The sequence below is a fragment of the Stylophora pistillata genome, chromosome 11, assembly GCF_964205215.1.
Source record: "Stylophora pistillata chromosome 11, jaStyPist1.2, whole genome shotgun sequence".
NCBI lineage: Eukaryota > Metazoa > Cnidaria > Anthozoa > Scleractinia > Pocilloporidae > Stylophora > Stylophora pistillata.
The window spans coordinates 1147905-1174868 of record NC_142529.1 but is presented as its reverse complement, the minus strand read 5'-3'; the positions used below and the strand labels follow the sequence as shown (position 1 = coordinate 1174868).

The 26964-nt window shown below is 38.6% G+C and overlaps 4 protein-coding genes across 5 annotated transcripts; 1 reads left to right on the top strand and 3 right to left on the bottom strand.

Moving 5' to 3' along the window:
• Positions 1-79: 79 nt before the first annotated feature.
• LOC111323901 (QRFP-like peptide receptor) lies at positions 80-10804 on the top strand. The gene is made up of 2 exons (XM_022927348.2): positions 80-1967; positions 7135-10804. The coding sequence occupies exon 2, from the start codon at positions 7240-7242 to the stop codon at positions 8518-8520; it is 1281 nt and encodes a 426-aa protein (XP_022783083.1). The 5' UTR covers positions 80-1967; positions 7135-7239; the 3' UTR covers positions 8521-10804.
• LOC111323900 (Fanconi anemia group C protein) lies at positions 8516-26924 on the bottom strand. Of its 2 annotated transcripts, none has more exons than XM_022927347.2 (17): positions 26733-26924; positions 25327-25417; positions 24575-24786; positions 23939-24003; positions 23283-23379; positions 23076-23122; positions 22741-22814; positions 22083-22150; positions 18140-18226; positions 17953-18008; positions 17347-17446; positions 16948-17023; positions 16294-16372; positions 10989-11082; positions 10826-10900; positions 10211-10411; positions 8516-9944 (listed from the first exon to the last, which is right to left on the bottom strand). In XM_022927347.2, exons 1-17 carry the CDS (start codon positions 26874-26876, stop codon positions 9678-9680), a joined length of 1833 nt encoding a protein of 610 aa, XP_022783082.2. In that variant the 5' UTR covers positions 26877-26924; the 3' UTR covers positions 8516-9677. The 2 variants fall into 2 exon arrangements, with proteins under 2 accessions (XP_022783082.2, XP_022783081.2); XM_022927346.2 differs by having other exon boundaries at positions 16294-16378; positions 26733-26923.
• Positions 12987-16284, bottom strand: LOC111323902 (galanin receptor 2a-like). The gene has a single exon (XM_022927349.2). It carries the CDS (start codon positions 14518-14520, stop codon positions 13531-13533), a length of 990 nt encoding a protein of 329 aa, XP_022783084.2. The 5' UTR covers positions 14521-16284; the 3' UTR covers positions 12987-13530.
• Positions 18926-20780, bottom strand: LOC148719601 (uncharacterized). Its single transcript, XM_088738264.1, has one exon. The coding sequence runs from the start codon at positions 20570-20572 to the stop codon at positions 19658-19660; it is 915 nt and encodes a 304-aa protein (XP_088594390.1). The 5' UTR covers positions 20573-20780; the 3' UTR covers positions 18926-19657.
• Positions 26925-26964: the final 40 nt, after the last annotated feature.

Below are 26964 nucleotides of genomic sequence, written 5' to 3'. Positions count from 1 at the left end.
TTCACACGTCTCTCTCGCGCGCGTCACGCAAGAGTGACCTGTTCCCCGCGCGAGGAAACTGGTACGAGCCACCTTAAAGCGAAAGCCAACATTAATCAAAACTTTTCAGCTGCGCCAGGGATTGAGCGTGTTTACGAGAACTCTACCAATGTAAAATAGCCGAGCTAAAAAGAAAGAACTTCCTACTGAGGAAAAGTGGTCAAAAATTTGTCCGTCGGTTACCTTCTGTCGCTATTTGCAGTCAATGTGTACAAATCGAATAAAAACTTCAAATTTTAGTATTAACTGAGAACACCGACCACACCACTAAGTGAGACAATTTATGCAAAGTTCAGATGCGTTTGCATAGTCAAAACATTTCTTTCTACACAGTATGCCCTCTCTAAAGCTGAAAAAAAGTCGTTAGAGTTCAACTGCCAGAGTCAGAAGTCGTGCGGAGGTAGAAGAGATATTTTGTGCTTTCGGTACTACATGCTGATCGTTTTCACAAAGCTTGAGGCTCATTAATGACGGATTTTTCTCATTTTCTTGTGGTAAAAAGTTGTAATATTAAAAAGTAACTTTGTTATTTTCTCTGACAGTAGCGTAAATATTTAGCTCGTGGAACAGCTGCAGATGGTTGAAATAAAGCCAATTGTTAGTGGTATTGTGTTTGTCTCAGTTTGAGAAATCGCTCAGTGACCACTGACAAAGAGCTCAAATTGAGATGTTAAGGCAAATCGCGCGGCGAACGTAAATGAAACAAATGTTAATTACGCGAAAAGCAAGAGGTTGGTGCTATAGGCGTCCGCCTCAGAGCTTGATGCCCTGAATTGAAATACTAAAGCTTCCAAGGCTTCTTACTGTTGCGCAGAAATAGAGAGATAGAGGTTTAAGTTAAGAACACGTTTTTAATGTTATGAACAGATACAAAAGTAAATTTTTAGGCACGCCAGCAGGTTCAGTAATCGTTTATTATGCTATTTGTCGCTTATTAACTATTGATTGCTTGATATAAAGGTTGTCCTTCAGGTAGTTCTTCACGATATCCAATATCAATAGGGATAAGAAAAAGCCCCGAAGGTTAAAGTAGGAAAGGAAAGCCATTAAAATGGTTCGAAAACACCACTCTGTTAGAACCAATTCCTTTTGGTCGTTCTCATCGTCCGTGGCTTGTGTTAGTTTTTTTTCTTTTAACTTTCAGAAGTGATAAACATGTTACTTCTCCCTGAAATATCCATACATTATTCTGCAGACAGGCAATGAGAATACTCAAAGTTATTATGTAGAAGTTGTTATCCTGATCTAACACCAAATTCTTGTAACTTATTTATAAGGAAATGTGAAGCAACTTGAGAGGAGAATTAACAAGCAGATCTTGAGAATTAAAGGATTAGGAATTGTATGAATAAAACTAAAACTACCTTTCAATCATCTGTTGACATAATTTACCCCGTTAATCTACACGCATTGTTAATTGGACCGCAACAAATCCAAACGCCAATTCGTTTCGCACTTCCAAGCTAGCCCTCTAACAATAAGAGGAAACAGGTCACAGATGCTTCTCATCCAGAGCAAATTAAAATTAATTTGCTGCAGTGATTTGAAACTGTAGTAATTTTAGTGTAGATGTTATTTAATGTCGATTTTAATTAGTGTGCATCAAACGAGAAGAGTTGTGGCAGAACCATCGTTTCCTGTGATGTTTACCTTGATGAGAGCGAAAGACAACCCTAAGTGATAAAGTGCTAAGTTTGACATTTATCGACAGCCAATGAAGAGTAAGGAATTTTAATTAAAAGATAAAAATATTGCAAAGGTTAATTTGAAATGGTGGAATTGTCCTTCTTATTTGGTCCAGAAGAAGTCAGACCGCAAGAGAAAATCAGTCTAATTGGCGGAGAACGAGACGCACGGCTTGGTCGAATTTTTGTCAAGACTCTAAACAGGACTTAGCATGGAAACCGTACCTAAACGGCGGATAAAAGGTAAATCCAACTTTGAAAACAAAGATGGGTAACTGATTCGCCAGTTAATTACTTGAATACCTAGTTCTCTGGCCTGAGAAAAAATCAAATCCCATATTCCTGCTCTGGAATACCCTGAGGCACAATCATTCTAAGCCGGTATGTTAGAAAGATATAGACATATGTACTCTGTGTTTTCTTTAAATGCCCTTTAGTTTCAATTCACATCATTTTCGACCGTCAAAGCAGCTGTATAGCCACGGAAACTTAGCAAGCTTTGTAAGTCATTTACCAAACCAAGACAACCCGCACCAGTTGTAAATCATTCTGCTTTACGAAAGTGAAACGAAGATACAAACCTTTCGTTAAGGATCTGCGAACATCTGCTCAGTCCAAAACAAAAGCCACAATTTATTTCATTCAAAGAAGTATGATATACTTAAGTTCTTAACACCCCGCAACGAAAACACACTTGTTATCTCGCGTCAAGAAATGAAACTCATTATTGTAAATTTTGTCCAACAAGAGATGGCAAATCCCTATACTTAACGTTCTTATCTGAGAGTGTCAAAACAACACTTTTCATAAACATTCACGTGAAATTTAATACAGGTATTTTGTTTCTTTGATGAAACCTGGTTTGAAAAAAGTATAAATTTTCAGTGAAATCGTCATCTGTAAGCGGACTATAAGACATTGAGGCTCCCAGGCAATAAGATGGGAATTACTGCAGCAGCTGGCTAGCTTAGCTGAAAAAAAAAACTTGCAGGTTAACGAATATTAATCTATTTTTGTGGATCATCAGCCTGGACTGCCAACTTTAAACTTCAAATAATGACAGGTTGACATGTCGTAGGTTTCTTTTTTTAATCTAAGTTTGTACATTTATAGCGATACACGTTAAACGAGAAGCCCGCATTAAGTGAGCATGTCAATCTCTTCAAGTCTTCTGTGTAGTTTTTGTTTTGTAACCCGGGTTGGAATATAACTGTGCCGGGAGACTCAGCATTTAGATTGTATTGAAAATATACGATATAAATGTTTCATTATATGTTATATTACTTGGCTGTCAGATGATTGTCAAAAAGGCGTAAACTCGCTCGCTCGTGCCTTCGCTTTAATGATTATAGATGCTTTTATTCAAAACCAAACCGGTCGCCAAGAGTCACTGGCTTTACGATCGATGGATCTAGGTCCGTAGCCTAATTCCCATATTAGAGAGACAGTTTGAAGCCTGAACTAAGAATTATTTTCAATATTTTCTTTAATCAAGAAAAAAGATATTAAAAAATAGATATTTTTTTTCTATTAGCAGCTAAAGGACAGTGACACTGGCCATAGAATTATATTTCTGCTTCATTATCTACAAACAGAACATAAAAAGACAAGTTTTCTCTCATGCGCCCGTAGTTATTCCTGGGCGGATATGACGAATTGGACCGAACCAATCAGATTTGAGAATTACAATAGACCAAGTTGACAGAGACTTAAATTAAAAAAAATGTTTTAATGAACACTGTTTTCATTGACAGTTGTAACAGTTGAGGACAACATAAAACAACATTAAAGACCTCTCCTGTTCTCGAATTTGTGTAGAAACAATTCTATGACGGGGTTTTTGTCATTGGTCGCGCTGAAATTAAATTATAAGTCTTCGAATAAAACCGGGAAAAAAAATTAAAAAGTTAACATGTTTTTGTCAGTTCAGTGTGGGACAGGTAACGAAAATTTAGATATGGTAGCGCTATTATTTCCGACTGCTCCCGGTCATGTCTTTCTTTCTTGAAACGAATAATTGCTATGTAACAGAGAAAATTCAAGTAAGGTTGATAATTTTGGGGGGAAGTTTAGTGCCTACTTTTACTATGACAACCAAAACAAGTGCAGTGAATGCAACGATTACATTTATGAAACAAAATATCCTCGCTACTTTTTTTAGTGAAGCCAAAGAGCAGAAACTTCAATTAAGGCTGACACTTAAGTTTATTCAGGTCACCACGAGGGGACATATTTGCATGAAAAATGATCACTCGAACTTTCATGTCCCTCTTTCGTCCATACATATATTGCACGAAGACAACACAATCGACTATCTGACTCAAATTAATTGACAATCACCTAAGTGGCCTTGAAAGGACAACGATCCGGTTGGTTGGTTCTAATCGATCGATTTTGTAAACTATGAAAGTGAGCAAATAATTCTAACTTTCTTTCATAAAAAGCCATAAGAGAATCACCATAGACACAACAGAGAGCTCTTATTCATTCACGAGTTTTATTAAGTTTTCGTTGGCTGACCCTCTGCAAGCGTTCTCCTGATGAAAGGTTAGTCTTTCACCATACTCTATCCCCTTCTTTTTTAACAACGATGAACAGAAATCGTGGGCAGCGCCACGATTGATTCTGAATGGCCAAGTTAAGATGAAGTGGCAAAAATCATTGATCCTCACAAATTTGTTAAGTAAAATGACAATCGAACCTTTGGAAGAAATTTTTCTCACCCTCGTCATTCAAAAGTACGCTTTATCTCACAGCTCGTAATCAACAACTTTAAGTGATAAAGATGCAATGAACGGAAAGATCTCCTCGACCACATATGGTTATCAAAGAGTTGATGTCTGTTTAACAACCATTTTGACTGACGAAAAAACAATGAGATTCGTATTTTGGATCGATTTACAAATTTGCAATAACAAAGCGTTGTGACAAAGTTACGTTGAACGTGTAATTCACCACAACACAAAGAGTTCCAGTCGAACAAATGTGAGACTGAGGATCATGTTGTGTTGAAGAAATTCAACTTCCTGGACTGATACTGGATAGTCAGGAAGATATGGCGCCGAACGACAGAATATTTAGGGAGTTTAGTTCAAGATCTTGTTTATTGGTAAAAAATTCAAAATTTTTGTCAAGTTAGTGTTAAACAATTAAGCCCTGGTCGAACGGCGCATGATAGTCGATGATAGTTAAACACGTATGATGTACGATCCTTCGCCGAGTAGATAGCACTATTTAGGCAATAGCGAAAATCAGACCTGAAAAAAATCAGGCCTGTACGGGATTCGAACCACTGACCTCTGCGATACTAGTGCAGCGCTCTACCAATTGAGCTCACAAGCCAACTGGGAGCAGGCCGTTAAGTTGATAAACCCGTGATGATAAATCTACTGCGAAGGATCGTGCATCATACGTATTTAATACCGCAGTTCAAAATATATGGACTTCATATATTCATTGTATCTGATAGTTAAACAATAGAGTGTTTCTGTCGAGGAACTATCGGCTGACAGTTGCCCCGTGGAAATTTGATGTTCTTGAAACAAATATTTGCCCGAGAAGCGAAGCCTCGAGGGAAACTACGCTAGTTTTAAGAACATCAAATTTCCAAGGGCAACTGTCAAACCGATAGTTCCGAGACGTAAACACTCTATTGTCTTTATTGTTCACCACTAAATTTTCTTCCCCGCGCCAGTTGAAAAACAGTCAAAACCCACCAAAATGCAGATCAATCAAATATTTATTCATGCGTATAGCCTGTCACAAATCTTAATAACTCGCAACCAGAATTGAAAAGTCACTGTTTTTCCGATCTGCCTAACTTCGCGGCCGTCAAACCATTCAAAATTTTTCACGGATGAGTACTATCCATCCGGGTATTTTCCGCGGACGGGCACTATGGGCTGATAGTGTCTCTCCACGGATGAACACTATCGCGTCACATACGATGAATATATGAAGTTCATATATTTTGAACTGCGGTTATAGATACGTATAGATACTATCGCGTCACGTGATCGATTTAAACCAATAAGAATCTGAGAAAATTTAGTGGTGAACTATAACCGATGATAGTTCAAGCGCGCGCTTCCGTTTGACCACCAACTGTCATGCACTATCATCGACTATCACCGACTATCATTCATTTTGAACTTGTTCAAATTCTTCATGATAGTCGATGATAGCTTTTCTCGTTTGACCACGCGTATGATAGTTCATGATAGTTTTTGGTCAGCTGTTTTCCCCGAAAATCGGCGGGCTTGTTTAAAATGGCCGCCAAAAGCTCCTCGCGAGGCTCAGCTTCAGCTTCAGAAATTCGTTTTTATACCCAAGATAATAATAATGAGAAAGAAAATATTGAAACCCAACATTTCCTTGTAAGCGGCAGTGTCCTCCACTCGCAATTCTTCCACCAATTTTAACATCCCATTTCGTTTCTCCTTTTAATCCATTCCCTTGTCCGTCCTCTCTTCCACCAACGCTCTCCAGACTCATCCTCCGTACATTCCTCCAACAAATCGATTACTAGTAAGGAAGCTGCCGCCCTCTTTCGTCGGGATAAATTCATACCTCAACAAGTTTGTTTGTCTCACACGAAGCCATGTTAGTGTTCACATTTTACGCGGAAAGAGCCTGGAACTAGCTGCTCCCGTGACTTTGCTCGCGCGACTGCCGGTGAACCATCATCAACTATCACGAACTTTTTTGGCCGTTTGACCATGCGAATGATTGTTGGTGATAGTTGATGATAGTTTTAAGAGAATCAACTATCATCGACTATCATGCGCCGTTTGACCAAGGCTTTACTCTGTGAATATGTACCGCACAAATCATTCATTTTTGCTTCCTCTGAGTTAAGCATGAAATGAGTTTGTCAACAAACGGGTTGGAAACAAAGCTTACAAAATGAGTCACATCTTATTGCCTCTTAAATCTTTACCTACAGGAAAAAATTTGAGAGCGTTCTTTTTTTACTTTGCAAACTGGTTTTCTACCGTTACCTTTCAGAGCATTTTCTCTGGAACTTTAGAGAGCCTGCTATGTCATGAGACAAAATTATTCTTTTCTCAATCTTAGTGCGCAACTTATTATTCTGTGCTGCGATAAAACGTCCGTATATTTTTTCGAGAAATACAATCGATCCTGTCATCTGAAACCCCCACTTCGATGCACAAATTTCAGTAAAATGCGGGCTAAGAAGTTCTTTGGCTGTCCGTAAAAGTCGTAAATACGTTAAGGAAGGGGGCACAGGAGAAAGTAGGGCGATATGTTAAACAAAACTGAAAGAAAGATACATATGAACGAAAACTGTTCCTGCACGCATGCATGTGCGCTACTTACAGCAGAACGAAGATTCATGTTTATGGAGCGAAAAAATTGAGGACAAACATTTCACCTTTTCACTCTTTAGATTGAAAAGAGAAACCTTAGTCAGAACACTGATAGGCTGCCGAGGATTTTACCGACCATTTGTCGCCCAATCGGGCTATGCAGTAAATATACTGAAACACTGACGATGAGTAATAACATTACGTTATTTGGATCAGAATGCAGTTCTGCGTCCACGTACCTAAAATGGACTTTGCGGTTGGTTTACTCAATCATATTTATCCTTGGTTCGTTCGGAAATGCAGTTGTCTGCGTAGCGATTCTTAAACGAAAAGGGACTCAAACCAGCTGTAACATATTTACATTCAATCTTGCGTTCCACGATCTGATTCTCGTCCTCGTTTACGTTCCAACGCAAATGATTATATTTGAAAACTGTTATCAATGGGTTCTTGGAAGTTTTATGTGCTATCTGGCTTACATAATACTCCCCTTGTCACTGTCTGTGTCCATCGGAACTTTACTGGCCATCACCGCTGACCGATATCGTGCGATCGTATTTCCAGTAAAGTCTAAGCTATCCAGGAGGCGGGTAATGTGGATAATAGCTGTCATTTGGGTTGCATCGGCCGTGACCGCCTTTCCCCTTCTGTTTGTCACCAAATTCTATTCGCCTCAGCCTGGGAGAAAGCATTGCGAAGAGGTTTGGACATCGCCAATATTACAAGAAATCTACTGGATATTAATGTTTTGCATTCAGTATCTGTTGCCCTTGAGTATCATTGCGGTCTTAGTGGGCATAACGGCTTATTCTTTGAGGAAAAATGCACTTCCGGTTACTATGGAGACGTGTGCTCGAAGCGAGGTCTTTAGGAAAGCTATTCAACGAAGAGCCAAACAAATGCAGCGGATAAGAAACATGCTCATCGCCCTCGTCTTGCTCTACGCCATTTGCATGCTACCTCAGCACGTGGTGTTCACGTTCTGGTTGAGATACGGGAATTTGACAAATACGAGTTACAGAGAGATGGCATACACCATAGCTAACATCTTCCCAATAGCAAACAGTGCGCTCAACGCGATTGCATACGGAACATTGAACAAGGAGTTCAAGGACGTTTTCAACTTTTTGTTCAAATGCACTTGCTTCAAGAGTAGTGGAGACATTTTAAGGAAACCTACGACTTATGAGACAGAAATTAATGTGAAAAAGAATGAACGCGGTTCATTTCTTGATCACGAATGGAAAAATGGACGAGAAACCATGGTTTCTCCTCTTCCAAAATTGAAAATTAAAAATAACGACACCACGCGGGACTCGTGCTACCGCGGAGAAAATCATGCGGCCGATCAAGGACGTGTAGGTCTTTTAGCCTTTGGGGGCGTGGGCTGCAACAGAAGAGAGAGCCTCCAATATATTTCGTCGGAAGATAGAGAAGAGCTTCCGGAAAAGGAGACAGTCGTGTAATACATACAACTACAGCTTTTATGATGGATATAACTTGACAGATTAGATGGCCTCCAACGACTTGCTCTAACATGGTAGCTTTGATTGAGCAATAATCCTGCGCTAGTACTTGCGATTTGGCTTTCGCAACTACTTCTCTTAACAATATTTAGAAGCAACCTTTCTTATGGTATTAACTAATAATTAACAACTATTCACCTCAGTGTCGGTGGTTAGTGGTGGATATTTACCGAGCCGCGAAGCGGCGAGGGAAATATCCACCGCTAACCACCGACACTGAGGTGAATAGTTGTTTTAGTATATACTAAAACAGTGACATAATATACCCCATCGTCGTTAATTTGAGTGATTTCTTCGCTTGTCACTGATGCAAACCGGGTCGCCATTTTCCCCCGAGTTTCTCGGAGGTAAATAGCAAAGGATATTCGGAGTTTGACCAGCCAATCAGAGCGCGCCTCAACGCTATCCACTGTTTTAGTATATACTAATCTTTAATAATCTGACCGACGAAGAAAAAGTTATTCGAACTTATCGAGATAATGTGTATGTCAAAGGCTATCGAAAAGTAAACAAAATGAAATTAACAACTGATAATAATTGTATTAATTATGATGAGAACAGTAACACTGATGATGATGATGACATGGATGCAGATAGTAGAGATAATGACGAAGGTAACACTAATATTGAGGATGTTCATAACGATAATAATAATGATATAGTAATAATAATAATAATAATAATAATAATAATGATATTGATAAGGAGCCAGCGATGATAATGACGACAATGACGATGATGATAATCTAATAATAACTTCAATCGATGTTTTTAAGCATTCAAGCTTCCCACTCGATAAAATAGATAAACTTTCGTGAAAAGAAATAGTTATTTCACTGTCAAATCCCAGTTTTAAATATTATTCCCGTCAAATCAAAATCAAAGTAATCTATCTAATCTGGTAGTTCCTACAATAACTTGAACATTTAAAGAAAAAGCCATCTCGCCTAGGTGAGAAGAATTGTCGTGCACAATTCGCTGATAAACTCGATTTTGGATTGCAATGTCAATGCTTCTTACTCGTGGTCAGGTGGAATCACATCAGCATCTTTAGTTGGTTCAAGGTAGTAGGAGGATTTTGGTGATCCCTCTAAACGTTAATGTTTTCTGCTTGTAAGACCGTTTAGAAGTGTTTTGGTTCTTGTAAGAAGTTCTTCAGTTTGGGTTATGGACTCTGACTCGGTTGAAGTCGCAACTAGAGACTCCCTTTTAGCCTCGTCAAATAAATATCTTATTTCCTGGACAAATAGGAGTCGAGCTTTCACCTGCTCAGCTGAGGAAACAGATTCCTTTCCAACAAAAATATTTTCCAAACTGTCCACCACAAATGACAAACGCTTCACAGCGGAACTTTCCGGTAGGAGCTGAAACGAAAGTGAGAAAAACATTTTAAACTTGGCCATACTTACGCTTAGCTCATAAGACACTCCCTTTAGCTTTGAAGGTTTAGGGCTAGGTGGGGCGAATGGCGTACCGTTGCCAAGTACGCCAGATTGCTGACTTTTCAATTGAGAACGGTTCAAGAGTCTGAGAGCCAATTGATAGGTCAGGTGTTAATTTTTCGCAAACCGCTGCCAACAGCAATATTGGGAAATTTAGTTTTACGGAATTTTTTTTACGACCCACTTACCAATTTTACTACTTCAGTAAACACCAAGTAGCCACCCAACGCATCACAGAGGAAGACCAATAACAGCCTACCCAACAAAGTGGACGCCTCCGAGACACGTAATACAGGGCATGTTGACAAAATATACTTAATATCTGCAAACTGAAGCCTGGTCTTTGACTTGAGGAGACGCATAGGATTCATAATTTCTTTAACAGCTGCCTGAAAACAAGACAAGCCAAAGAAACCCTGAATACTATTTGTAACACTGGAAAGAGAAGAGTTTAGCGGCGTGAAAAGTTGTTAGATAGTAATCCTCTTCTTTAAGTGACAGGAATAACTCTCTTTGACATTTTCAATGAGGATTTTGTGAAAAATAGAGAGGGGGGAGACAAAAATTTAATCAAGCGGTCGAGAAACATGTGACAGTGGTTGGTGCACGTGCTTCTCGAGGGATCTGGGTAGCATTGTAAGGATGAATTACACCTTCTGCCCCTGCCCCACCGTCTCTTACTAGAAACGTATAGAAAACTTTGTATTCTTTTGAATCTTCACGTTTGTTTACATATTTTGACCCTATCAAGCACAGTAAATTATTAAAAAGTATCTTTCTCAGACACGATTTCCTTTACTTACCTTTAATGAAGCATGCTTGTCCGACAAAGGAGGAACGTGAAACCAGCATAAAATGTTGATACAGCAATTCAATACCTGTCCAACGAGAAAGAATCGTTTTATTTTCTCTTCCCAGCACACAAACTTAAGTGTACGTAAAGTGCAGATGAACTTAATATTTTACCTCCTCTCTACACGATCTCGAAAGCGGCTTCTGTAGAGCTTCTCTTTCCCACGAGGGAAAACACCAAAGGATTTTCCAGACATTGAACAACTCACTGAAAATACAAATTTAAAATAGTTTATTGACTCACATCGCATAATTTGCCATACCAGTGGATTTTTTTTTGTTAGAATCACTACTCTTCAAGAGAAACAAGTTTAATTTGTACACGGTCGTACCTTACCTAAACAAACGCTTGACCCAAAGAAACCCGTTATGTGCCACCGAGCCCGTTATCATTGAAGGTTCTTTTGTTTCGTTCCTATGTCTATTTCTTTCTTTTTCTTTCTTTTTATTTTGTTTTTGACAAAACACAACGTAGATTTTGTTTTTGACAAAACACAAGTAGATGTTGTCGCAAATGACTTCTCCTGAAGGGGGAAATTCTATTTTTAACTATTAACTAGACACAAGAAACGAATATTCTATCAACAAATTAGTAAAATATGAAGTAAAGAGAAGATAATCTCTGAGCAGTCCTTACCTCGTACTTTTGTTTAGAATATGTGGAGGTCTATTTTTTTGGTCGGTAGAATGGATATCTCGATTGAACCAGTTTTCACCCTTAATCAAATACATTCTACCATCACTACGGCTTTCTCAAATTTACAAAATATTGGAAAAATATTATCATTCCGTAAACGAACTAGTTAACCGTAAGAAAATCTTAACAATAATTTCATTAATGTAGGATTTATATGTGTTGAGTTCTCCCGAATCATGTAAACAACGGCGGTCAAATTTTGGCTTTGTCGCACAGAAACAAGACAATATTACCCATAACAGACCGCTCCTGCGCCTGCGATATCGAACCATCTACGTGACAGCAGCCTGTTCAAGATTTTGTTCCGAAGATGCTGTTTTAAATTCTCATTTCCCATCATTCTTGTGACAGAAAAAATGAAAGAAAAGCAAGTCTGAGAAATGAATAAATGTTTTGTAAATCAACTTGTACGTTTATCTTGACTACTTCATCAGCATTACTGCCTCGTAGAGAATAGCACAGTAGTCTCGATTATCTGCAGATGCAAATGATAACAGACTTATAGCCATAATGAATAAAACAAAAATTCCTCGGTGGCCAATTAACTTAAGGAAGCCAACCATGGACAAGTTTTGCCTTCAAGTTTATCTTTGCACTTACATTACTAAAGCCTACATCAAATGAATGCTCCCTGCATCGAGGATTTTTTTTAACCTTTCAATTACCGAAACGTATCACTGACAAACATTGTACAGCATCCTTCCTTTGTAATTAAGTCAGACAGACAGTTACAATTATAATTTATGGGAAATACAAACGATTTTTTTTGTTTTTGTTTTTCAAAAAGTGAAACTGTTTTCAAAGAAAATGCATTTCAAGCGATGAACTACAACCTTGCAACGAAGTTTACAGAGGGGGATGAATAGTTATTACTGTCGTCATTTTTTTTTTTTCTAAAAAGGTGAAAACAAAGGAAAGCTACCTTTCGTTCTGTCAACGAGGTAACGCTCGAAACATCAGCTTTGGAAGCTCTTTACCGTGGCCAATTCAGATTATCAACTCAGCTGTTTATAAAATCAAGCTATCTTGTTATACTTCCCCACCGACACAGTGCCGCAGTTTCTTTAGAAGCTAACCCCCGTTATTCTTTTGACGGTAGGATTTTTGATTTCATATCATCTTTATCTATTTGTAATCGATCAATGTTAAACTTTCATATCTAGTCTTTATTGGCCAGGTTGCTATAAAATCGCGACAATCATTTCTGACGTACATTGTGGTTTTTTTGTTTCAATCCAACCCTTAAGTTAGCTTGTTCATGTTTTAGGATAACTCAATGCAGTCGTCTTACGTAATTTAACGTGAGCATAATTAAACCTAAGGAAAGAGAAAACTCACACTGTTTGTTATAAGAACTGCTATTGTACTTTAATTGTGTTTACCCCATTTGGCGACTGCAATTCAACCTTTCGCAGTCTCTTTCCGATATTTTTTATTAATTTTTCAAAACCTCGAGTTTGACAATTAACTTTACATTTTCTGTACTTTACGAAGTGTATAGGGTGTTCGGTTCCCAGGCTGCAAACATTCACTTAATAGCAAAGTACATACTGAAAAAAAAAAAAAAACTCCTTTTTTCCTACCGCAATTTTTTACTTAAAATTGGCAAAATGTAGAATCTAGTTCTGCAGTGCTTTGAGTTCTTCCTGAGGAAAAGTAAGAAAGGTTTTTTTCTTTGTTTGGAGTCGAAAGAACTGGAAAAACTGATTGAATAATAGTTTTGAGACCTTAGCACTTCTTGACATAAATGTGATACTGCTGTTAATACCAATGCAGAAAAAAGCTCATAAAAGTGTCAAGAGCTTCGAAAAAAATCACTAAGCTGATTGAATAATAGTTTTGAGACCTTAGCACTTCTTGACATAAATGCGATACTGCTGTTAATACCAATGCAGAAAAAGCTCATAAGTGTCAAGAGCTTCGAAAAAAATCACTAAGCATTTAACAAAAACTCCCCATTTATGAACACTTAAGGCAGTTTTTAAAGCCATTTTTCAACTCTTTATGTAAACTGCCGTATATAAGAGGGTTTAAAGCACTGTTAGCGATCGGAAACATATTAGCAATAGTGAAAATGAACAACGAGTACTCCTGCTGTTTCAAGTTGCCATACGTAAGCCAGAAAAACACGACGTGCTGCGGAAGCATGCAGATTGCGTACAAGATGACCAAACCTGTTAACATCTTTGACATATTGATCTCTCTCCTTTGTCTTTGCCTCACGCTAGCTTGTAGGACAATGGAAACTGAATTTGCGTCGTTGTTGATGGACGAAGCACTCGGCATGACACGCGCGCGACTCTGTTTCACCTTTACGATTGTCGCAATGGATAGAATGATGATAGCCAACAATGGAATGGCGTACTGGATAAGAAATATAAGAACCCAGTAAACTTCACGGTATGGCTTGTCAACTGGCCAAATTTCATCACAGAATACCCTGTCCTGGTACTCTACAGTCTTCGCTACAAGAAGGACTGGTAGCCCTGTTAACAAAGAGGTCAGCCATATGACAGATATCACCACTGCTGTTGTTTTGTAATTCATTCCAATGCGCAAATGAAACGGACTCGCCACAGCTTTGTAACGTATCACCGCGATACATAAGAGGGTTTCCACAGTAGCGCAGAGGCAGGCTGGTAGGACTGTATATGTGAGCTTACAAATACTGTCACCCATCTCCCAGCTGTATTTGTTCTCGAAAAAGGAGAGTTGTGTTGGGGCGTAGAGCGCCACAAATGCGAAATCAGCCGCAGCAAGGTTTAACACCAGCATATTCGCCGTCGTTCGTAATCTCTGCTTTAAAACGATAGCTGAGCATACTGCGCCATTTCCAACCACACCAAGAAATAAACTTGTTGAGAAAAGGACTCGAAAAACCCATTTCATAGTTGGCGTGGTCAGGTCACTCCACGCATCAGATGCAGGAGTCGAACTACTGTCGTTCATGTTTCGGTTGCGCGCTTTATCAAGAAACCTCAACTGGAGAACGTGCACAACGATCTCGTTTCTCCTTTTTAAACTTGATATCTTTACACGAGGGGTCAACTGATAACAAACACTCAAGTACTAAACTTGGAAAGTTAAAGATATCCCACAGATCTTGAAAAATTATCCAGCAAAATTTGCATGCACTTTACTCGAAAGCTTTATCGCTGTGGCTTTATAGCTGTTAAGATGACGCCCTCTTTACTAAGAGCAAAAATTGTAATGAAGATGTATTTAAGGAGCATACGTGATGATTATTTGCATTTAGATCACTATCATGTCTCCGCGTCCAATCAAACACTGAATCGTAGTCTCAAATAATGTACATAATCACTATGTATTTGGAAAACTAAGTCGATCGGATATGCGAATAGGACTTGAATGTAAGAAATCTGTCTCCCTAACTCGCACTGAAAATTCTATAAATTCAAGATCCAGACTTCTATTGTTAGGAGATATACAATCTTGATTACAAGAAGCAGGATTCTTGAAATTGTTTCCCCACTGATGGAACTAGTGGATATTTGAATAAATGCGTACCGTAAATTTCCCTATAGATTGAATAACGAGCTCATTGTCAACTTGGTATCATAATCCCTAAACCGAAGTGTCGGAAACTTTAAATATATTTTCCTATTCTTATTAAGTTGTTTACAAACGAAAATGACTGTATTTAGGTTTGTACATACACCTGGTTATAAAAGCCGAAGTCCTCAATGATAACCACTCGGAGGCTCGGCAACTTAATCTTTTAAATCCTCTAAGACATCTATTTATATTAATTACGTTATCTAAAATCAGTAGGCGTCTTAGCGTCTTCTTTGGAAAATAATTGAATAAAAAGCATCAAGGTTGATGAAAATGAAATAAACAAGACTAAGAAACAGGCAATATGCTATCCTCACAGTCAGTTAGCTTGAATATTGTTACAAATAATGCACGTGAGACGCCCGAAAACGAAGAACCGAATAGAGAAAATTTGCAGGAAGAAACTTAGCTGCAGAAATGTAGAACATTAGACTGCAAGTCTACACAAAAATCAAAATCGAACGATAAATCAGTCATACCTTCGATATTGAAGGGATTAAAATAAAATCGTTTGAAGCTCAAAAGTATGTTATTTACAAGACAGCAATGTTGTAAAGAAGCCCTGAGTAGTAGGAGAGTTTCACTGAGCCAAGTTAGTCATTTTCAATCCATTTCTATTCTTCGACCCTTATCTATCTTGTTCCTTCCTGGTTTATCATCGACTCTCTTGCGTCTTCCGTTTTAAGAAATACATATTTTATACTCCCCATCAAGCTGACAGTACTTCACCACGCCATAGTTCAAACGAAACTACTTTTAAAAGTGTTTTCGAGAGGATACTTCCAAAGAACCTTGACACGGAGAATCCCACTAAGAGCCAATAAGTGCATATACAATAGTCTACTAGTCTAGAAGGGAAACACATCGAAGAGGACTGTTTTTTTGGGGGGGGGGTGGGGGGGGGGGCTAAGGAACTCACTATACCATTGTACAGACAAAATTTTCAAACATATTGCTTCTGGCCCGTGAAGATACCGCGACTTTCGAAAACGAACCCTCTGGGCCGTGCTGTGCTACAAAAGGTGGGCTTAACTGGTTTCTCTAATTATTCTGACAATAGGAAGATTTGTGTTTGTGCTGCGTTCTGTCGAGATGTAGCGAATAACCAAAGGACAACAATAGCCAAGAAAACAAATATCTACACACCTTAATGACAATCTCCGCGTAAGTTCTTCCAGTTCGAGGTGAATATTTTTCAAATTCGCAAGAACAGATTCCTCATCTGCTGCATCTTAAGCAAGGACAGGAAACTAGTGAATAACTACGCTTGAGATATTTGATTTACACGTCACATTCTCTGAAATAGAGCGCGAAAATACTCGGTCTGTATAAGCAAATCTGGTCTCCCTTAACAACGTTTTAACGATGCAAGAGAAACCAGGTCGTATAAGGTGCTTAGCTTCACTGCGATTCAAATGTTATCGAAGGTTGGAGTCAAGTCGGAGGGGCTCAAGATCTGAGGGGGAGGGGGTTCATATTCAGGTAAAAGACCATCAATTATTTTTTTTTCGTTGTTTTCTGTGGATTGTCTTTCTTGGTTACCAACAAACGCCTTAACTCTTCCAATCCCAAGATATCAACTAGGAATTCTCCTCATTGCCTGCCATATATTCGCCATAGTTTTAGTTCTGAGAATTTGGTATTGGATCAAAAAATAATCCCCCACTTAATAATTTACTGTATTCTCATTACTTGTGTGCTTGATGTGGTGTTGAAAGAGGAAGGAGAAATTATGTCTTAGTCACTCCTGGATGTGAAAGGGTTAAATAAATGACTTCTACTTTACCAGAGTAGACTCACCGTGGGGACGGAAAGCCAGTTTCCGCACAAGCAGCTGACAGTACTCGGGAAAAATTTCTGAACACGTCGAGAGAATCTAGAAAGTGGAAAGCCGGGAAGAATAACGAAGTTAAACCCAACACTAAAAAATTATAAAAGCCATACACGTCGGTAACGATTGGTAACCTCTGCATGGACCAAGGCGGAATCTCTTCCATTTTGTTGACCATCACGCGCCGAACTCGTGGACTTCTTCAAAAACATAGCATTACATAGATCTGGCGATATGCTGCTTTTCGCCTTTACTCGACGCGAAATTTATGGATGCAGATTCAGAAGAAACGTATTCATTTGCACGAACACATGCAGTGCATACCACATCATATATGTACGCCCGGCCTGTTTGATTCCGTCACACACCTGTTGGTGGCCCTCTTTGCATTCCTCGACACACATTTGGCCAAATACTGACAATAACTTTGCTACTTGGGCGCTTCCTCCAGATCGAGTCAAAAATGAACTAAAAAAAGAACAGAGAACGAAAGCAAAGGAAAACGCCAGTAAGTCTAGTTGAAAGAGAAACTGTCGAGTTATTTAACAAAAATGAGTATAACAACCTTCAGAAAAGAAATTAAAGAAGCAAAGACGGTTTTCTCAACGCCAGGAGGATTCCGTTCGAACTCGAACAGCTTCCTTTCGTTTGATTCTGTTATGTTTCAGACAGTTTCCATCCATGAAATTGGACAAAAGCGGCCGTAATAACATGGTTATTCCGAAATCGGACAAAATCGTCTTAAAAATTAAACAGCTCGGACCAATTTCGGATGGCCCAGTCAATTTCGTTTGTCAATGGTTACTGCGACTGCAACTTTCAATCGACTGTCGAGAGCACGATGCTTTAGGTGTTTCCGATTATTTTATTCGGGTCCTGAGCAGCCTCTTGTAATAGACTCAATCAAATGCTCTAGATGCTCCAGCATTGTTACTTCTGTCTATAAAAGCAGAGCTTGTGCGGTGTTTACTTACCTCAGAACACCCCACGCCACAGCAAAGAATTCTGGATTTTCTACACAGGCTCGAGACTATCGAAAAGAAAACACGATAAGAAGAAATCCTTCAACTAAAAAGGTTGAAGGTTTGGAGAAATGGGGAGAACAAAGAAACGTACAATAAAATAACATCAAAAGAAAATTATCAATTCACAAGTATTTACCAGTTTCCGTGAGGAAATTAGATCCCTTAATTGGTCTCGGGAAATGTATGGCCTCTTGATGGATGATATCTCGATCAAATCTAAAATCTGAGAAAAAAGAAAAAGTGATACAAAAAATTGTTTACGCCGTCTATCCCGTGACCTCATCAAGCAGCGGTTCGCGCAGCAAGCGATCTTTAAACACTTGATGAAAATAGAGGTAGCGGAGCGGGAGTAAAAGAGCCTGGAGTGGAGATACCGTCTGCCGGACAGTTTCTGCGCGATCACGTACAGTAACGGGGCAAGTCCTCCACCGAGAAAAGGACTGGGTTCTGTTAGGGTTGTTTTGATTGTTGAACGCGAAGAAATTGTACATCCGTACTATGGTAATTGATTTGGAAAACACTGTCTTGTTCCGCTCAAGTAGGGAGAAATGTGCCCTGAGTTGTACACAGAACTGGGCGGAAAATGTACCTTGATCGACGGTACAAAACGTTTCAACATTTCAAAACGCTCCCCCGCCTTGAAATAAGCTAAGAAACGGGGGCCAAGTAGAACAAAAGCAAAATATTGAAGGGTCTTTCTAAAACTGACAAAGGAACTACAGTACCTATTCGAGGCGAGAAAAAGCAAAACCGAAAAACCTCAAAGGCCCCAGGAGAATAATAAAGATCTAATCTGTAGGAAAATTCATAACCTGACGAGGAAATTTCGCGAAAACGAATCATTAAAACGAATATTAAAGAAAACGAAGATTACTACGCAACAAATGCTGATACAAAGAATGAAGAACAGCAAAAACAAACATCAGTGAAAAACAAACGAGGATATTAAGAGATATCAATACAAAGAAAGGACAGCTGAGAGAAGAAACAGAACTATTGTGCGATTATTGCTTCGTGGAGTTCCAGTTTGGTTTTGTTTTCTTTTACTTTTGTCCTATTTTTAAGTTTATAGATTATAAAAGAAAGGGCGAGTGGAAATTGATACAGCTTGTTATTTTTTTAACGAAATTAAATGAAATACATGCAAAAATTTCAGTATGCTCCAGAGCCGAGAACACGTCAGCACGGAAAGTTGTTAAAAGACGGGGAAGATTACGAGCGCAATAGCCTTCGTGTGATAATTACAGCTGTCGACCGATACCTAACAGAGAAAGAGTAGAAAAGCTCGAATATTCGTGATAGAGAGCTAAAAAGCTTGACACAAGTTCTTGAGGGAAAAGCCCGACTACTGCGGAAAGAAAGCAAAGGCAAGCGACCGGACACGAAATAAAAGCAATTAAGAAGAGAACAGTCTTATTCTTGCCTGTATATTATTAACTAGTTATCACATAATTTTCTTCGAGCAATTTGCGATAAATCAGCACTCAATTTCAAAGACTACAAGTTGCAATTTGGTCGCCTTTAAAAATTTACTCCTACTGATTTATCCCAAATTGTACTCGAAATCATATGATTACCTATGCTAATTGAATACGTTTCATGTTACATCTAGACAAGTCATGGACTCATGGAAATCGCATTCGTTTGGCGAGATCTATCGAGAACTTCCTTTGAGTTCCTCGCATCCATGGAACACGTCTGGGCTTTCTTTCGGTTCTTGATCGGTTGGAACCTTAAAGTATTTTTCGCCGAAGTTTTCTATTAAATATTCTTCCCAGTCATTTTGCACAGGAAAGGTGAAACCTTCGAAATTTATTCGTTTACGTGGGACGGAAGATCTTTTCATACTAGGCGACACGAAAATGTCAACCATAAGCCCATCATGCCAAGTACATCCGAAGGAAAAACAGAATTTATAGCAACTATTTCTATCCCGTAATCTTGGGTTCCAAGTTGCTTCATATATACCAACTATTTCATGATTGTGGTAACCGCTCGGGTCATCTGGATTCAAAGCTGGATCGCTTACAGAGTTCTGAAAGAAAATGTCTGGCGGTAAATCTTTCGCGGCAAATTGGAAGAATTTCACATATTCTTCTAAAGGCATCTCGATATCTATGTCGTAATCCCAAGGAATGAATCCATGATGTCTTGTAGCACCTAGTAAAGTTCCTCCAAATATCCAGTAGTCGATGCTGTGTTTTTGCGCTATAAGGTCAAAGATCCGTAGCATTCTCGTCATTACGAGTTGCGCCTGTCGGTTGCGAAATTTTGCGTGGTTACGAATATCAGGACATTGGATTGTACCGTCGATCAAGTTACATTTTCCTCCCAGTTCTGTGTACAACTCAGGGCACATTTTCCCCCACTTGAGCTGAACAAGACAGTGTTTTCCAAATCGATTACCATAATACGGATGAACAATTTCTTCGCGCTCGACAATCACAACAACACTTTGATTTGTGGGGGAAAATGTGAGCTTGGAACTAGTCTGCATTAAGGATATCGTTAGAAGACACATTGTAGCTACCAGAAAAATGAACACAAATAGAATCTGTCTGCGTCTCATTGTGAAAGTATGATGAGTTATAGAGTAAGATCACGAAAAGTTCCACACATTCCACTTTCGTTCTGCTTACATTATTTTGATGAACGTCTACACGTCAAATGATATATGAGAGCCTAAATTGGAAAATTAACATTTCAAAGTCGTATTTCCTTCAGTGTCAAGAGATCAAATGAGAATCACGTGTCTCGGTTTGCGTCAGTTTCCGTACTGAGACCTTTCTTTTTTCTTTGATCTTTCTAATCATTTAGCCCTCTATTACTGGCTTGGCAATATTTAATAAGCTGGCTTGATTCTTTAAATGTGGCACGATCTTTGTTTGTACATGGCATTCTCCTTTGAGCGCCACGTTTGCTTAATGTGATATCAGCTGAGTGTATTTTCGTGGTTCACCATTTTTCACCTGTCAATTTTGTGATTACTTAAGCAAAAAGAAAAAGAATTCGCACAACTTAAAACAAAATCTATTGAGAACACAGTAAGGTGAGTAAGTAACGTGTGAAAAGTCCCCTCAGGAGCAATCTACGGTCGTGAGTGACCAGACGAACAGATATTGGAAACAGTTTCAATGAAATAAATCATGATGACCTGCGGGTAAAAATTCAACTGGGTGGAGAAACGATCGTTACAAGTGAGCTGCAATTTAAGCAATTACAGTGAACAAACCTGAAAAAGGAAACGGGCTTGGACAGGATTCGAACTCGTGCCTTCCAAACAGTACCAGTTGCGCGCTTGACGTGGTTACCAACTGAGCTACGTAGCCTCACGTAATGCCTTTATTTATGAATTGATCATTTCTTCACTTGAATTTCACTTGCAAATCTACATTAACATCGTGATCACATTTTGTACGGGAACGAAGAACCCACAACTTTTTCGGAGCTTCCAAAATGTGCACGGGCTTCGTAGCTCAGTTGGTTGTAACTTCCAAATAGGGGGTACAGGTTCACATCTCGTTGTAACATAAATTTTTCCCCGGTTGTCCTTCCGTAATTGCCGGCAAAGATCATTTCCTCACTTGAATCCCAGGCAGTTCCCACCCTTCATTGGTGGCCTTAAATTGGCCAATCATATGCAATTAGAAATCCGCGCCGCTCTCTCAACCGTTCAGATACAAAGCTAAAACCAATTGCGACACAGTTACTTGCGTTTTCCCGCGCTTAAGGACATTTAAAATGAAATTGTTTCGCGTGATTACATAAAATACCTGAGACTCTAGGCGTGCTCTGATTTGTCGAACACATCTATGTTTTTACCGATAAACCGAAGCTACACTGTATTTTATAAAATCAGAGTTAATAATATTAACTCTGATAAAATATAACAAACTGCACTTGAAAAGTTTGAGCATCAATCGCCTTGGGATCGTGAGTTACAGAGCTAACATTAGTTGTGTTCTCTTGACATAACCCACTTGAGTTATTGCGCCACTAAAGTAATATAAAATGCCTCATTGAAAAAAAACCTCAATCGAAAAGCAGTCTAACGACTTATAATGTGATTACTTGATTACCTCTGATTCAAAGCCGGTTTGGTGCCTTTTCCACAGATTAACTTGTGCATCGTATGATAAAAACAGACCTGAAAAAAAAAAAAAACAACAACAACCAACAAACCGTGAAACAAGTTAGGATGCTAGCATGCATGGTGACAAAGGCATGCGTGGTGGAATTAGAAAGGGTATGAAGAGCGGTAAATTTGGAGCGCAGTCGTTGAAAATGGAAAGATGAAACTAGTTGCTTGATTTTCTCTGTTCTTTTGCCATTTGTTTCCACGTTTGTTGTTGTTTTTTTTTCTGTTAAGTGTATAAGTATTTAATAAATAAATAAATAAATAATTTAGCAATGGATATTCCACTGGGTGGCTCTTTTTGTCCACTGTTTCTAGATCGAATTGGAATTTGGAATGTTGGTTTTTGCGGAGGGAGGAAAATCGGAGGACCTGGAGAAAAACCCTCGGAGCAAGGACGAGAACCAACGACAAACTCACAAGAACCAACGACAAACTCACGAGAACCAACGACAAACTCAATCCACATGTGATGCCAGGTCCGGGAAACGAACCCGGGCCACAGTGGTGGGAGGCGAGTGCTCTCACCACTGCGCCATCCTTGCTCCCCTAAAGTGTATGTCTCTAAATAGTCAAACTAGTCAGATCTTTGGTCAACCCACCTTTGTTGAAAGAGACAGCATGCAAAAACACTTTCGGGACACTTTCAGAAACAAGGAAACCCTCATCGTGACAACTGTAAAATATGGTAAAAATTAGATCTACTATAATTATTTCTTTCTTTATGTTACTTAATGCAGTTTTAATGCTTAAGTGAAAATTCTGCAAACACCCTACCCAATTCTAATTTTTGGGCATGGCCAAATTAATTTTTTCCCATCAAAAGTGTCAGCTGGAACATTTCATGACTGATAATTCAGAAAGAGCACTAATTTAATTAAAAAAAATTATTACTCCTCCCCCTAACCTTTTTAATTAGTTCACAAAAATCCTTTACCTGGTCACCAAATCCAAACCTTTTTGGCTGCAAAGAATCTTTTCCACCTAAATATAGACAAGGTAACAATTATCAAATTGTCACATGTAGATGCTGATCAAGAAAGTTATATTCAACAGACCAGTGGACAAAACAGTGCATAATTTGGTGGCTTGAAGTTTGTTTATGGTTAAGAAAGAATAGTTCCTAAACTATGTTGAATCATACCAATGGTTTTGCTTGTGGCATAGTTATCAAAGGCAGGCAAAATTCTGACAGTTCCTTTAAGCATAGTCCTGATATTGGTTTCTGAGGATAAAATTCTCTAAAGTGGATAAAGAAATAAGGCAAGAGTAATAAAGTAAATACAAAGATAACACTGTCTAATCCTAATAAAGACATTCACAGCGACTAGTGCAGACCATGTTCTTAGCCCATGCAAGAATCAAATTCAAAACAGCAGGTTTTTTTTATTTTTGCTAAGATCAGGATTAGAATTTGCTGTTCATCCAGTGTGGTCAGTCAATGAATCAAGAGCTGAAGTTTGTTTACAGGACTGACTCTCTGATGACTGCGCTGAGGTTATCACAGTTTTTGTAGCATACAGTGAGTTCTAATACTGGACAAGAAACTGGGACACTGCAGATAACCCACCAATACCTTTTTCCAATCTCTCTGACATCTATCATCACCCTGCTTTAAGAGAGCAAAGTTGCTTGGGCATGAACACAACACAGTAACACTGTGGAAGGCCTGTGCTCAAATAAGGACCTTTGACTCCAGACTCAAGCCTACTAATTATGGCTATCCAGTGACATCTCATATTCTCATATTTTTCTATTCATTGAATCCATGTCATGAATAAATGGTTGGTGGTTGCATACCTTTCTTCCTCATTCCAAAAAAAGCCTTGTAATACTTCTAAGTCATGACACATTGATGATACCAACTTGAAGAAGAGTTTTAAAATGAAGAAAAGTCATAAAATGAATGTGGCATACGTATCACCTTTACTCTTACTACAAGTCAACAAAAAATAATCTTTAGCCACATAAGAGACTTGGTGAACCAGGCTGATAGTTTCTAAAGAAACTGTTTGGGGCTGCATCAGTGGGGTAATGAAATAATTTGAATATATCAACAAAGTTGAAATGGTAAATTGGCCACCGTTAGGATTATAAAAGCTGACGTTTCGACTGTTAGCCCTTCGTCGGAGTGAAGGGCTAACGCTCGAAACCTCAACTTTTATAATCGTAACGGTGGCCAATTTACCATTTCAACTTTGTTGATATATTCAAATTATTTGGTGAACCAGGAACTGAGTGCAAACAGAGCTGGCAGGTAGACAGTAGAGGCCTTGCTCCACCTGGTATGAAGCAGGAGTGTAAGGTGATTTAAACAGAGTGGTCAAAAAATTAAATTCTTCACTTCAAGACCAGCCAAGTTATTGACAGAATAAAAACTTTAATTATGTGAAAATTATTTGGACAACTTATAATTCACAATGTTATCTTACTTACCTTGTTCAACATTATTTCCAAGGACCCCTGAGCTGTGTAGCCCCAAAATTCTCCAATATGGTGCAAGATACTGTTTTTAAGGATGGGTGTGGTTGCACGCCTCAGTTGAGTTTGTACCCAACTCTTTGCCTTTTTGTTTAGATTCCTTTCTTGGACTCCAGAACAGTTTGAAAAAAGTAAACTGCATCTCACCACAATTGGAAACACTTCATCTAGGTAAGAAAAATAAAGGAATCATGCAATAACATTATACACACTGTTGCAATCAGGAGACACATCTTATGCAGTCAAGACCCTCTTGACACCTTTCCATGTATTTGTCAGGAATAAAATCCATCTGGGAAACCATTAGATAAAGAGTTTTTAACTGTGGGGAAATAGAGATCAATCCTCCTATTCTCCTTAATGGTTTATTGTTTTGTTGTTCAATTTGACTTCATTTGCTTATATGACCTGAAATAAAACTTTTCCTAACTTAATGATCATTCCGACCAGCCAGATCATCTTACTATGTTGAGAGACAATTGCTGATTATTTGCGAGAGCATAGGGAAAACCATATTTTATCTTTCATTAAAAGAACAAGAAAGTCAAGGAATCTTCTGCATGATTAAGCAGTAAAAACCTGATTTATTGCCTGAGGAGGGGATTTCTATCTAGGACTATTGAACACATGTAAGGTTATCATTGGGTCAGGATTATATTTTTTGCCTGACATCTTCCAGAAATTAATGTCATCTTTATCTCCTTTACCTGACAATAAAACTACAGTGTTCTCATATAGCTGTCCAAGAAGTTTCCCAACACTTGGAAATTTCTTTAAAATCGCGTGTGGGTCACCCTTCTGCAAATTAACAAGATTGTAAAAATAATATTAAATTCAGTAGTCTATCTAACATTTATTATATATTGAACTCAAGATTCCTTGGCACCATAGATTAGTTAACAAGGAAGAAGCCTGAATCAACTGTCACAAATAGCAGGTTAAATTGTGATTTTATTTAGTTAAGCTTACAACTACATACTAATAGGCAACTAACTCTATCTATCATAGCCATCAGACACAACTGTCACAACATAGCAGGTGAATTGCGATTTTATTTAGTTAAGCTTACAACTACATACTAATAGGCTACTAACTCTATCTATCATAGCCATCAGACAGCAGTAGCACAGCCATCAGACAGCAGTAGCACAGCCATCAGACAGCAGTAGCACAGCCATCAGACAGCAGCATTTGTAATAGTACAATGTTACATTATTTTATACAACTACAAAGTACATGTACACTATATACATGCTCTTCTTGGTTTCATGTAGCTTCTCTTTATCCTGGTATGATATTTCAATTCAGAAATTTGAGGCTAAAAATGAAGGGGTGCCCAATGCACTTTTGACCCCTCTATATCAGTGTCTTGTCAGAACTTACTGAGACATCCTATTGTGTTATTTAACAATTATTCCACGAGCGCGCGTTGGTTATGAGATGATAGATAGCCAACGAGGTGTGTAGCGCCGAGTTGGCTATAATCATCTTGTATCCAACAAGCGCGAGTGCAATAATTGTTTTATTAAAAATGTTAAATTAAATTATTAAATTTTATTAAATTTTAAGCTCCCCTTTAATTTTAAGCTGACACGTTTGCTTGCCATATTTGTAGATTATGGTGTATTGGCTGACATACCATAATGGCTAAGCCAATAAAATGTCTTGAATTGCATTATCCAATGATCTAGTTTTTAATAATAAGGATTATTATTTGTTCAGACCAGAAGGGCCCCTTCTTTATTAGGGCCTTGAAGAATCACAGTTTTAAATCCTGAAAGATAGAACTGGTTTGGAGCGGAGAAAATCCTGGACGTACAATGGCAAAACAGAGAGCAACCGTATGAAAGCAACCCTCGCCGCAATAAACCTTACATAATTATGTAGCAGTGGAAATAAGGCCTGAAAAAAAGTTTAGGCCCCTACGAGATTTGAAACCATGACCTCCGCGATACCGATGTAGTGCTCTTCTAACTGAGCTAAGAAGCCAACTAGGAGCTGGTGAAATCCTTACTTGATTTCCTTCCCCCCCTCCCCCCCACCCACCCCGTCTCCGAACTCACCTGGCCCCAACAGCCTAAAAAAATACAAACTAAAGGCAACTCTACCATACCGCTTTGTCAAGTTCCACTTCGAGCTTCTTAAGAAAACTTGATAAATCTTGTAGACTCTCAAATGTGGCTTTGCATTCCTCCGCGGAATTTCCTCGCCCCCATTTTCTAACATTATCATACCACCTCCTCACTTCTGCCTCCATTTCAGTTTTCAAACCACCGCCATTTTAAATGCAATTGACGGAAAAAAACCTGGGTAGGAGTCGGGTAGAAGTTGATTCCCGTAAACAA